Source organism: Cajanus cajan, chromosome 6 (assembly GCF_000230855.2).
Source record: "Cajanus cajan strain Asha chromosome 6, NIPB_CcT2T_4, whole genome shotgun sequence".
Classification (NCBI taxonomy): domain Eukaryota; kingdom Viridiplantae; phylum Streptophyta; class Magnoliopsida; order Fabales; family Fabaceae; genus Cajanus; species Cajanus cajan.
The window spans coordinates 17,014,905-17,027,770 of record NC_138522.1 but is presented as its reverse complement, the minus strand read 5'-3'; the positions used below and the strand labels follow the sequence as shown (position 1 = coordinate 17,027,770).

The window sequence follows — 12,866 nt, the reverse complement described above, 5'->3', positions numbered from 1 at the left end:
TCAAAATTATGTGTAACTAAAATAAAATAATTACTAATATTTTATTTTAGTCTATATATAGCGTTCAAGCTAAATATTTAACATATATAATTAAAATTTATAATAAATTATTATTAATATTAAAATTTAATAAATAATTATAATAAATAAAAGCTAAAAACTTTTAAATATCTTTTATGAAAAAAATCCTTAAAAATATTTTTACGTAAAATAAAAAATCGTATTTAATATATAATAATTAATTTTTAAAACAAGGATTCAGTTTGGGTATAATAAATTTATCTTTATCATTAATTATTAAAAATTAAAATATTTGACCAGCAAAATTCATACGAAATTGAGAGAAGCAGACACTGAGGGCTGAGGCACCTTACATGTTATATTATATATATAAATATAGAGCAAAGCACTCTCACGTTCCTCCATAAGCCTCACCGAAGCGAAACTCCTCGTATTGACTGGACCATGGACTCGTCGAAGCGGCACGTGCAGAAGCTTCTGGTGAGCGTGAGGGCGCTGCTGGCGGTGGCGGCGAAGCGGGCGTGCAGGCTGCCGCGGAAGCTGAAGGCGGCGGAGGAGTGGAGGATCGAACTGCGGTCGCCGAAGAAGCTTCTGAGAGGCATAAGCGACAAAACGCTGCCGTTTATCCCGGGGCGGGGCAAGAAGAAGCGCGAGGGCGAGGAGTGGGGCCAGGGCGGCGTGTGGCAGAAATCGATCTTGATGGGCGACAAGTGCGAGCCGTTGGATTTCTCGGGCGTAATTTACTACGATAGTAACGGGAAACAGGTGAACCAGATGCCTCTCAGGTCGCCACGTGCCAGTCCCCTGCCTGAGTATTACTTCATCCGCCGCAGGGAGCCGGAACAGCTCCAGTACCACCACCACCACTGAACTTGCCTCGCACGTGCCTGCCTCCTTTCTAGTCGCACGTGACTTTTGCTTTTCGTTTCTCTTGTATAGGATTGTATCCGAGTGTTGCTACTTGGGTTCGAGTATGTTTAGATTTAGATTGCTCTAAGCTGTTTTTTTTTTTTTTTTGAAGGGTTTACTTTGTCTTCGTGATCGTCTAGATCGAATTTCATGATATATGATCAAGAATTTTAATTTTGTTTGAAACCTAATAATGTTTAATTATGTGAAAATTGATTAACGTCTTCAATTATGTGATAATTTCTCGTGAAGTGAGGGAGAAGCTGCTATATTTTAATTTGGAGAAGTTTGTGTTATTATGGAGTTTTTCTCTTTTTAATACTTTTTTATTGGGAAAAAAAAAAGGAGTGGTTGTTGGGAATGTAAAAACTCTTATATATATCATCGTTATAATATTTATTATTAATAATAAATGTATTCTTAATTTTTGAATTTGTATTAATGTTTACTTTCACTAATTTGAAGTTTTTCTCCTATTCATAATTTTGGTTCTTGGTATCGAAAATTTTAATTCATAATTTTTTTAAAGATTAAAATCAAATAAAACATGCTTAGGAATTAAAAATAAAAATCAACGAAAATTTATGAAGTAAAATTATATTTAATTTTTCTGTTACCTTCTAATAAGGCATGCGTGATGGAAAAATAAGTTCAAATATTGAGGGTGGTTGAACATCTTCGCTTGTGAAATAAGAAATTTTTTAGACAAAGATAGACACCGGTTTATTCCAATTGTGTACAATTTACTACCGAATGACTTTTAACAAATTGTCTTTAATGTCAAGTATGATTTTTAAAGCAGTCTCATTGACTATTTTTCTTCTCTTTTAAAATATTAATTCTCCATTAATGGATAGTACTAATTCTCAACACCTAATAAATTCAGAGAAAAAAAAACGTAGGGAGAGTGAAAATAAAGAAATAGTTAAGTTACTATCTCTCTATCTTTTTTATAGTCGTGTCACTATTTTTTTTATTTTTTATTATTATTATTTTTCTAAAATTAATGATTTACTAATTTTTTTTATTCTTGATAATTAAAGTGTGTTTATTAAACCATATATTTATTCATTTTTAATCTATTTATTTATTTTCCAATCACCTATAAAATATAACAGGAAAATAAATAATATATACTTTAAAAAATTAAAATATCAATTATTTTCTTAATTTTTGTGCAGAAACATCGAATGTCAAAAAAAAAAACCTGAAAGAAATACTAAAAATTATTGTTCCAGTGATTTAATATCAATTGAAATTTGATACTCTCATTTTGAGCATAAAATTGTAAGCAAAAGTAATATTTTACTCTTACATAGACCCATATGATAAAGAAAATGTTATATTTTTTTATTAAAATAATATATAAAAAAATTAGCTACGTTGAATTCTGGGTCAATATTTGGTGGCTAAAATGCAGTCAAGTGTCTTGGTTTGCGCATGAAAGACAATTGACTTTCGTGGTTTGTGGTGTCCACTAGAAGTCAACTTTGAATTCATTCTCATTTTGGTATTCTTATCGCTTTGCTGCGTCCACTAAACGCGGTTTCAATGTACCTCATTTAATTTTTGTGCCATTACTTTATTATAATTCGTAAAATTGTGATTATAAGTGCAATAGTGATAGGGAAAATCCTATTTAAGAGTTTACCCAGACAATCTTGATCTAAGAGAGAAAAATATTTATATTATAGTGGCTTTCCTTATATTAATTTTTCTTTTTCTAGAAATAAGACTCAAATTTGATACTATACTTAAAGAGAATTGAATAAGCTTCTGATCAATAAGACTTTATTTGGATTGATATAAAAAAAATGGATAAAATAAATCAATATATAGAATGAAATCACAAGTTGATTTGTTTTTTTTTTTGGATTCCTTAAAATGAAATAGAATGAATTGAAATTAATGCACACAATGGAAAAAATTTCAAGTGATTTCATCCTAAATGGATCCTTTATCGCCCTCCAAAATATGAAAAGTATCTTTATTTAATTATACAAAACTATAAACTTTATAAATACTTATTTTAAACCTAAGAAATATTTTTTTTATCCTTTATTTTTTCAATTTTTTATATATGAAAAGACTTTTTTAAAATATATTTTTATCTCAAAAAAACACTTGCATAATGATTTAAGTTAACAAATAGTTAATCATTAAACCCTCATAATAATGTTAAAGGTACAATGATATTCAATTAACGTTATCGATTGCAATATATATATATATTTTTAATATTTTATCAAAATATACAACTTTTATTTTTTATTCATTTTATAAAAAAAAAAATTATTCTTGCACAAGAACTTAAACTAACAAATGATTAGTTATTAAATCTTCATAATTAAACAACGTTAAAGATAAAAATATTATTCAATTGACACTTATAATTATTACATATTTAAAAAAAAATTATTTTTTATATTTAAAAAAAAAGATCATAGTAGTAAATCACTATTCATAAACTCTATAAATCAAATGATATTAAAGGTATAGACTACTCAAATAACATCATACATTATTTTTTCTAAAAAATTTGTTATCAAGAAACAATTTAATCATGAAAAGTAATGCAAATGAATAAATATATACAAACACAAAACTAATAATGCTCTTTGAATTTTCATTATTTTTTTTACTTGATACTACTAACCGAAATTGTAAGACCCGCAGCACCCAAAACTTCCTCTCTTTCTCTTTACCCTTTTCTCCCTTCACTTCGTTTTTCTCTCCAAGCCTCTTGACCTGATTCTGATTTCTTTCTCCAAGGCTGAAGTGGTGAGCACCAAGGTTGTTCATCATTCGTTCTTCATATCCTTCAATCTCAAAGACGTGCAAAGTTCGTTGTTTGCTCGGATTCTTCTTCTCCGAGGTAAGGGAAGTTAGTTTTCGTGCGGATTGGTTGTAAAGGAGTGTGAGAACTCAAATGTTGCATGATTTCAGAAGATTGATGGTTGGATTGGAGAGTTCCTCGTTTTCGGGGTTTTGGGAAAATTGGGAAAAATGGGGATGCTTATGCATTTGATGGTTCCATGTTGAAAAAGATATGGTTTTTGAGTTGTATGATGTAAATGTAGTTCATTTGATGGATTGCATGTGTTTGAGCTGGCTGATTTTGCAAGTTTTGGGTGAAATTTTCGAAGTGGTGAGGGTTACTGTTTGAAATTGCGTCGGGCGTAGTTCTTGGCACCAAGCGTGTGTCTATCAGAGAGCTCCATTGTTCAAGCACGTCGGGTGCAAGGTTGGTTGCATCGGGCGAGCTTGGGAATGGAAGTCCCTGGATGGCTCACGCTGGGCGTGGGGAGAACCGCACTGGGCGTGATATCAGATAGGGACTCAAAGAGTTGAGTTACTGGCATGGCGTCGAGCATGATTAGATCTTGTCAGGCGTCGAGACTCCATGGGGGTCTCTGCCTGGGGTGGTGCCAGGCATAGAATGAGCACGCCGGGCGTGAGACCTTTATGAGATCTCTGCCTTACTTGCGTCGAGAGCGAGTTTGGTACGCAGGGCTTGGGAGACTCTTGGGAGTCTCTGCCTCCTAATCGCGCTGGGCGTAATTGGAATTGCGTCGGGCGTGTAAGAGCTTTAGAGCTCTCGGGTTGGGTCTAGGCCGGGCGCAAATCCTATTGCACCGGGCGTGGAGGTGTCTTAATCTATGACTCTGAAAATGCTGAATGTTGTTTATGCTGATTAATGATGTTAAGATGAGTTGTGTTGTATGTTGTTTATGCTGATTAATGATGTTAAGCTGAGGTAGGTTGTATGATGTTTAAGCTGTTAATGTTGTTTAAGTTGAGTTGTGCTGAATGTTGAACATGTTGTTTAAATTGTTGAGCTATGTTGTTGAATGTGAGTTGTTTAAGCAGTAATGATGAGTTTTTGATCACTAGGACTAGAGGAGATGTCTTCGAAGTTGATCATCCCATTGTGTGGATTGAGGAAGCTGCGGTGCTCTCAAAGCCCAATTTGTTGAAAACCTTCCTTGGAAAGTTATCCCTTGGATCATTGTGTTGTTCTCCTCTAAGTACCTAGTTGGTCCCGTGTGTGGGCAAGGTCGAGGCACACGTGTACAAAGCGATCACGATATAGGGGCCAGGTCGAGCTATACCAATTACAAGCGGCCAATCGAGTAAAGTACGAAGTCGGGAACTTAGTTCCTAACTGAGTATCGGAAGGTTGTGGTATTTGGAGGATAGTCGGTAGGCTAATTCCATAGGTGGCTTAGTTAAGCTAGCTAATATCGTGGTAGGCGTAAAACCCAGTTGTTCTATCCTGACATAGTACTATACTTCCTTGTTTAAGTGGCAAAGTCTAAGAATCGTGAAGTTGTGGATTGATATCCAAATTTGTTGTGTACCTAGCAAACCCAAAAAGGTTCTTTGCTGTCGGTTCGGTAGGACCTAGCCACTTAAACTGCTTACCCATGTTGTAGGAGATATCCGAGTTGAAATGCGTGACGACGCATAAGCTGTTGTGGTGTTGATTTGCTGATTGATATGAGCTGTATGTGTGTAGTGTGTTGTGTAGCTGTGATGTAGTTGTATGCTGTTATGTGTTGTATGTTAAATCTGTTGAGAGTGATGATGTGCTGATAAGTTGAAAGCTGTTTATAATTTAATTATATGTTGATTCTTTTCACTAGCTTACCTTTGCCTGTTTCCATGTGGGTTGGACTACAATGATCATACTGTGTATGGGAGCAGACCAGGGATAGGCTGGAGTGTAGTAGCAGGGCTACAGGTGATAGTAGGAGTAGACTTTTTGTTTATGGGCTACTTGGTGTAGCTATGTTGTAGTTGTGGATTTACTGACTTGTTGATCCCCAAGCTAGACTTATGTGTATATATATATATATATATATATATATATATATATATATATATATATATATATATATATATATTCTTTGATATGCATACTCTGTTCTTGTGTGGTGATGTTTTGCTGTGTGACGGCTAGGCGGGTCGTTACACTTTTATGGTATCAAAGCAATTCGAGTCTAGTGAACACTCTGTTGGGGTGGTTCCTTTAGGCTTTTATTGTGATGAACTCTGTGTTGTGTTGTATATTGTGTTGATTTATGTTGAGTGGTTTAGAGGTAGGGTGCTGAAAGAGTTGTTACTTTTTGTAGACGATGATTAGAACCAATGAGCAGATAGCCCGTGCCATGGAGATGATGGCTATGGCTATGCAACAGCAGAATGCCTACTTTGCTAGGATGGATGCTGATAGAGCTACAGCTGGTGCAGCAAGACCAGTTGGGTCACAGGAGAGCCGAGATTTAGCTGAGTTCCAAAAGTGTCATCCTCTACAATTCAAGGGTGATGCAGACCCAGAGGTAGCTGACCACTAGATCTTTGAGATGGAGAAAATATTTACAGTGTTGGGATGTTCTTAGGAGAGGAGGTTGGCTTATGCCATTTATATGCTAGTTGGGGAAGCTGAGCATTGGTGGAGGAGCACTCATCAGATGTTGGTTACTAGAGGAGTGGTGGTTGACTAGAGTGCTTCAAGAGGGTGTTTCTCGAGAAGTACTTCCCAGAGAGTGTGAGACATGCCAAGAAGGTAGAGTTTATGAGGTTGCACTAGGGGAGTTTCACAGTGTTTGATTATGCGATGAGATTCGAGCACTTGGCTCGTTTCTATTCACAAGTTATTTCTGAAGCTTGGAAGTGTAGAAAATTTGATGAAGGTTTGAAGTAGGAGTTGAAGAGGGTGGCGGTGCCTATGGCCATTACTGAGTTTCTGGACTTAGTTAAAAAGGCGAAGGTTGTTGAACGGTTGGAAGGTGGCAACCGGGTGGTGAAAAATACTAAGGGACCAGCTGGGTCCAAGAAGGATGGAGGTCAGAGGAAGCCTTATGATAGGCCCCAATCACAGCAAGGGGTTCCTGTCACAAGGAAACTCACTGACATAGCTAGAGGTGGGAATCAGAGTGGAAGTGCCACTCTTAGATGCTATAGATGTGGTGTACCCCACTTCGTTCGAGATTGCCATCATACTAAGAGCCAGTGTTTCAGGCGTGGCTAGATGGGTCACGAGTCGACTAGTTGTCCTGCCAAGACCAGACAGACTAGGGGTGCTCTGAGAGGTGATAGACCTACCATAGCTGGGAGGGTGTTCGCCTTGACCAGGGGTGAAGCTTCCTGATGGAGGAAGCCCATGGGCCAAGGGCCCAACTACTAGGGCTATGGCAAGGAGGACACAATAGGAGTGGGCCCAAGCTTAAGGAAAGCCCATCACATTGTTTAGTTGGGCTTTGACTCAAGCCCAAGTATATTAGGAGTAGTGTAGGGTTGGGCCTTAGACCCTTGTATTTCTTTAAGGCCTTGTATTTCCAGCCATTTAGATTAGGAGTTTCATTTGATGGTCATTTGAATTTAGGGTTATTTAGGTTGCATGTGTATTTGCATTAGAATGTAATTAGTTTCACATTTGGTATGTATTTCGGCCATGTGCAACACATGCACATGGTGTGACCGAAATGCAACTCAAATGGAAGCCTAATGACATTCCAAATGAAGTGCACATGGTGTGATCCGGGTTTAGGCTCCAAAATTTGAATTTTGAATTCAAATTTTGGGCACCTAAGGTTAAGTGAAACCATACCATGGTTTCACTTAACCTTAGGCTAACCCATGGTTCACCTTGACCTAATTTTCTCTATAAATTCTATATGGCCGAAACTTGTAAACACTTTTGGATTAATACATGAGATTTCTTCTTATTGAACTCTCCACTTCCGAAAGTCACTCTAACCTAACTCTACCCTCCTTGAGCTCCTCTCTTTGTAGAGCTAGGTTAACTTCTTCTTCTCTGGACTTAGCTTGAGCAAGCATAGGTCACCTTGGTGCAACTTGGAGTCTTCTTCCTAGACAACCTTCCAAGGAATCCGAGAAGCATTGCTTTGTTCTTGAGGATTCACAAGTGGATTCTCATCAAGTGGTATCAAGAGCTTCGGTCTTCAAGAGATAAGCTCCTTATCTTGTCTTTTGAATGTTGATCCGTGGTTCATTTTGTTCATGTGTTCATCTTGATCATCTTGAGTTTTTGTCACTTTAGAGTTTAATCTTTCCTAGATCTATTTTTTGCCTTAAAAATTTGATGGATCTAGTATCATGTTGCTTGAATGATTCATTTATGCGTTTATGACTATTTGCTTCCATGAATCATGCTCCAACTCTTTTTCCTTTTAGGAATTTCTGCCTATGATCTTTTTGCTTTACTTGAGTCATAATTGAAATTTTATTCGGTCAATATATGTTTGAGTCATTTTATTTTGAATCCATGTCTAGAAGTAATGTGTAGTTCTTTATTGTTCATCATTCTTAGCTAAGCTTGTTTAACCTTTTCTTTTCATTTGCATTTTGAAAATATTTTCTGGATTTGGCCGAGATCCTTAGTGTTGTGTGCTCATAATTTTTGTTGGTTGAATTTGAGTTCATAAACTACTATTAGTTCATTAGTAGTTTTCTTAGAATTTTAGGTTTCCTATACTAGAAAATGTCTTGAAATTTTTTTCTCTAATCCGTGAGTTTGATTTGTGTGTGAAATTTGTGTGCTGAAAATTGTGTTTAAGTTTCAATTTGAAATTTGAATTGAGAGCCAAAACCGTGCATGTGCTAAACAAACAAGCAAGCCTAAAAAGCATGTTGCATTTCCATTTCATTTTAACCTAATTTTGTTGCCATTTGGACTTCAAATTTGAATTCGGTTTTGTGCCTAATTCTAAGTGTGACCGAGAGTGGTGTTTGCATATTGTGTAAAAAAAAAGGCAATCTCCTAAGATAAAAAAAAAATAGAACAAAGTTTCAAAGAAAAAATACAAAAGCAAAGTGATTAAAAAAAAAGTGCTAAACCTAATTTCAAAAAGAAAAAGCCATATAAGGAGTTTTGTTCACAAAGTTTCTTCTCGGTTTGCCATTGTTCATTGTATACATGATGTTTTCAGCTTACATATTTTGAGTGTTTTGGTTTTGTTAATCAATTCTAGATCCTTTCTAGGTTACTTCTTTCTTGTCCTAGCCAACTCTTGTTCTTTGTCATCTATATTGTCTTCTTCTATATTCTACTCTTGTCTTCTTTCACTCTCAAATATCTTTGCTATTTATGTTCACCATGGAATTCAAATGTGACCTATGTTTGACCTAGCCTATCTCCTTAGAAGCTAGTTCTACAAGGGTCATCAAAAGAGGACTAAGAAAAGGAGGAGGAAGGAAGGAGTACTCTCGGATTTGGCTACCAAATTCTCAAACACCAAACACTTGTGGCTGGAAATTTGTGGCTGCTGGACTTGTTACATCCGTGGGGATACTTTGGAGATTCAACTTGATTTGTAATTGAATTTAAAAAAAAAAAATAGAAGTATTAGTGACGGATTTAGAGACCAACTTTTCCTTATTAACTTGAAATTTTGTTGCAAAATTGGTCACTAATCCCTCACTAATCTTTGGTGGCTGTTTTGATTTATCTTTAAGCCACTTGTTTCTTTTACTGTTTAGCTTTGTGATTACCTTGTAATTGGCCATTTGTAGGAGTGTCTTGGGTGTGTCTTTGGTACACAACCATCTCTCCTTAGGTGTTAATTTTCGTTAGAACTTGGTGAGAGTGGTCCTTGATTGATCTTTGGTATCTCTCAAGCTCTCACCCTAGGACACGTTTAGATAGTTTAATTCTTGCAAACATACTTGTTTTAATTGCTTTCATTCATCTAGAATATCTTAGTTCACAAATCGCAAAAATAATTTTCATTGAAAAAGATTTTGGTGGAGATTAACTACAAGGGGGATTAGTAATTTTTACTTGAAGAGGCTTGGTTATTAAGTGGCTCTTAGTAGCTCACCTCCCTCCAAAGTTCAATTTGTATACTTAGTCCTCCAAGTACTTAGTCTTAACCTTGTTTAAAAAATTGCTTTCGAAACTTCTTTCATTAAAAGAAACCTTTCTCCTATAATGGAAGAATTTTCTACTCCTCAAACTGATAGTAATTCAAGTGATTACAATGACTTGTCAAAAGTAACACATGAATTAAGATCACTCAAAATTTGGAAAGAGCAAGAAGCTAAACAAAGACAAAAAGAAAAACTTGAAAGAGAAGCTCAACTTGCTCTTTTGGAGGAAGAAATTCGTTTGTTAAAGGAAAAAGAAGAAAAATTACACCACAAGCACCGAAGTAGACATAGCTCCCAAACTCATAGTTCAACCCTAGGAGAGTCGATGCATGATGATAGCCTAGCCTTAGGAGATCATTACCAACAACCTCCTAGAAGAGTTCATAGGACCCCCAAGACAAGGGAATCTAGGGTAGATCTCCCTTATTTTCATGGCAAAGATGATGTTGAGGGGTACCTTGATTGGGAGATGAAGGTTGAACAAATCTTCACTTGCCATCAAGTGAGTGAAGAAAGGAAAGTATCCCTAGCCACCTTAAGCTTTCAAGGTCATGCCATGTATTGGTGGACTTCCCTTGTGAGGGATAGGCGTCTCCATAATGATCCTCCAATTCAATATTGGAATGAATTAAGGAGTGCCTTGAGAAGAAGGCATATTCCCTCTTACTACACTAGAGAGCTTATCAACAAGCTCCAAAGACTCCATCAAATAAATATGACTGTGGAAGAGTATAGACAAACGGTGGAGTTATACTTAATGAGGGCTGGCATTAGGGAGGAAGAAAATATTACTATTGCTAGATTTTTGAGTGGATTGACTTTTGAGATAAGGGATAAGGTTGAGCTTCTTCCTTATAGAGATTTGAATGACTTGGTTCAACTTTGTATCAAGGTTGAACAACAAAATTTGAGAAATAATTTCAAAACAAGCTCATACTCATCTTTTTACTCAAAGGTTGATTACAAGAGGGAGGGCAAGAAAAACACTTTTGAAAAGAAAAATACTTTTGACTCCCCCAAAAATCTAGACAAGGGTAAAGAAAAAGAAAAAGACAAAAAACCAAACACCTCACACACTAGCACTAAGTCTAGTGACATTAAGTGCTTTAAATGTCTTGGGAGAGGCCACATTGCTTCTCAATGCCCTAACAAAAAGGTCATGATTTTAAGGGGCCAAGACATTTATAGTAGCCAAGATGAAGCTACTACTTCTCCATCTTCAAGTGAGGATGAAGAAGAAGCAAGTGAGGAGGAGTTATGTGAGGTCACTTACCCTTATAATGGGGAACTTCTTATGATGAGAAGGGTCCTCAATAACCAACCTAGTGATACACAATCCCAACGAGAGAACATCTTTCACACAAGATGTAATATTTCAAACAAGGCTTGTTCTCTCATAGTGGATAGTGGATCTTGGTGCAATTGTTGTAGCACTAGGATGGTTGAAAAGTTGGGCTCGACTACCACACCCCATCCCAAACCTTATCAACTTCATTGGCTTAATGATGATGGGGATATTGTGGTCAACCAACAAGTGGAAGTGGAGTTTTCTATTGGGAACTATCAAGATAAAGTCAAATGTGATGTAGTTCCCATGGAAGCTTATCATATTTTATTGGGTAGGCCATGACAATTTGATAAACAAACACATCATGATGGCCTAACTAATAAAATAACTTTCACACACAAGGGTAAGAAGTTTGTGCTTCATCCTCTATCACCTTCACAAGTGATGGAAGATCAAGTACAAATGAAGACCAAACGTGAGCAAGAGAAAGGAAAGGAAAAATAAAAAAAATTGAAAAAAAAACTTCTAAAAATTAATGACCAAGAGTATTCTAAAGAGACTAGTGTTCCTTCTCTAGAGATAGTTCAAGAAGAGATTTTTGACACAACACCTTTACACAAAAATTCTCTCTTCCTTGAACCATCTTCTCATATCCTCATGTGTAGAGGAACACTCACATGTACTGCCACAAGTTCTTTGGAAACTTCTTTACCTCTTGAAGTAAAAAATCTTTTAAAAGAATTTGATGATATATTTCCTAAAGAAGGCCCAGTGGGACTTCCACCTTTTAGGGGAATAGAGCATCAAATAGATCTTGTGCCTGGGGCTAGTCTTCCCAATAGACCAGCCTATAGGACCAATCCACAAGAGACTAAAGAGATAGAGAAGCAAGTACAAGAGTTGTTGGATAAGGGTTGGATTCAAAAGAGTCTAAGCCCTTGTGCTGTGCCTGTCATCTTGGTGGCAAAAAAAGATGGAAAATGGAGGATGTGTTGTGACTATAGAGCCATCAACAACATGACAATAAAATATAGGCACCCAATTCCTAGGCTTGATGACATGCTTGATGAATTGCATGGGTCATCCATATTTTCCAAAATAGATCTTAAAAGTGGATATCACCAAATTAGAATTAAAGAAGGTGATGAGTGGAAAACTTCTTTTAAGACTAAGTTTGGATTATATGAATGGTTGGTAATGCCTTTTGGGCTTACTAATGCACCTAGCACATTTATGAGGCTAATGAATCATGGCCTTAGGGATTGCATTGGTAGGTTTGTAGTTGTTTATTTTGATGATATTTTAATCTATAGCAAAAGTCTAAGTGATCATGTGGATCACCTAAGACAAGTCCTACTTGTTCTTAGAGACAATCACTTGTTTGCCAATGTAGACAAGTGCACTTTTTGTGTGGATAATGTTATTTTTCTAGGGTTTGTGGTAAGAAAAAAGGGGGTTCATGTGGACCCCGAGAAAATCAAAGTCATCCAAGAATGACCTATTCCTACTAATGTTAGTGAAGTTAGGAGCTTCCATGGTTTGGCAAGCTTTTATAGAAGATTCGTTCCTAACTTCTCTACATTAGCTTCACCTCTCAATGAGTTGGTGAAGAAGGATGTGGTCTTTGAGTGGCAAGAAAAAGATAACTTAGCTTTTCAAGAGCTTAAGCAAAAACTCACTCAAGCACCTGTTCTAGCTCTCCCTGATTTTAGTAAAACTTTTGAGCTAGAATGTGATGCTTTAGGTCTTGGCA

General features: G+C 36.3%; 1 protein-coding gene across 1 annotated transcript; it reads left to right on the top strand.

The window, feature by feature from the left end:
- Nucleotides 1-405: 405 nt before the first annotated feature.
- Nucleotides 406-1,116, top strand: LOC109792201 (uncharacterized). The gene has a single exon (XM_020351591.3). It carries the CDS (start codon nucleotides 466-468, stop codon nucleotides 889-891), a length of 426 nt encoding a protein of 141 aa, XP_020207180.1. The 5' UTR covers nucleotides 406-465; the 3' UTR covers nucleotides 892-1,116.
- Nucleotides 1,117-12,866: the final 11,750 nt, after the last annotated feature.

Bases quoted from the DNA above. Each gene is read 5' to 3' on its own strand.
- LOC109792201 (XM_020351591.3), top strand. From the start codon at position 466: ATGGACTCGTCGAAGCGGCACGTGCAGAAGCTTCTGGTGAGCGTGAGG.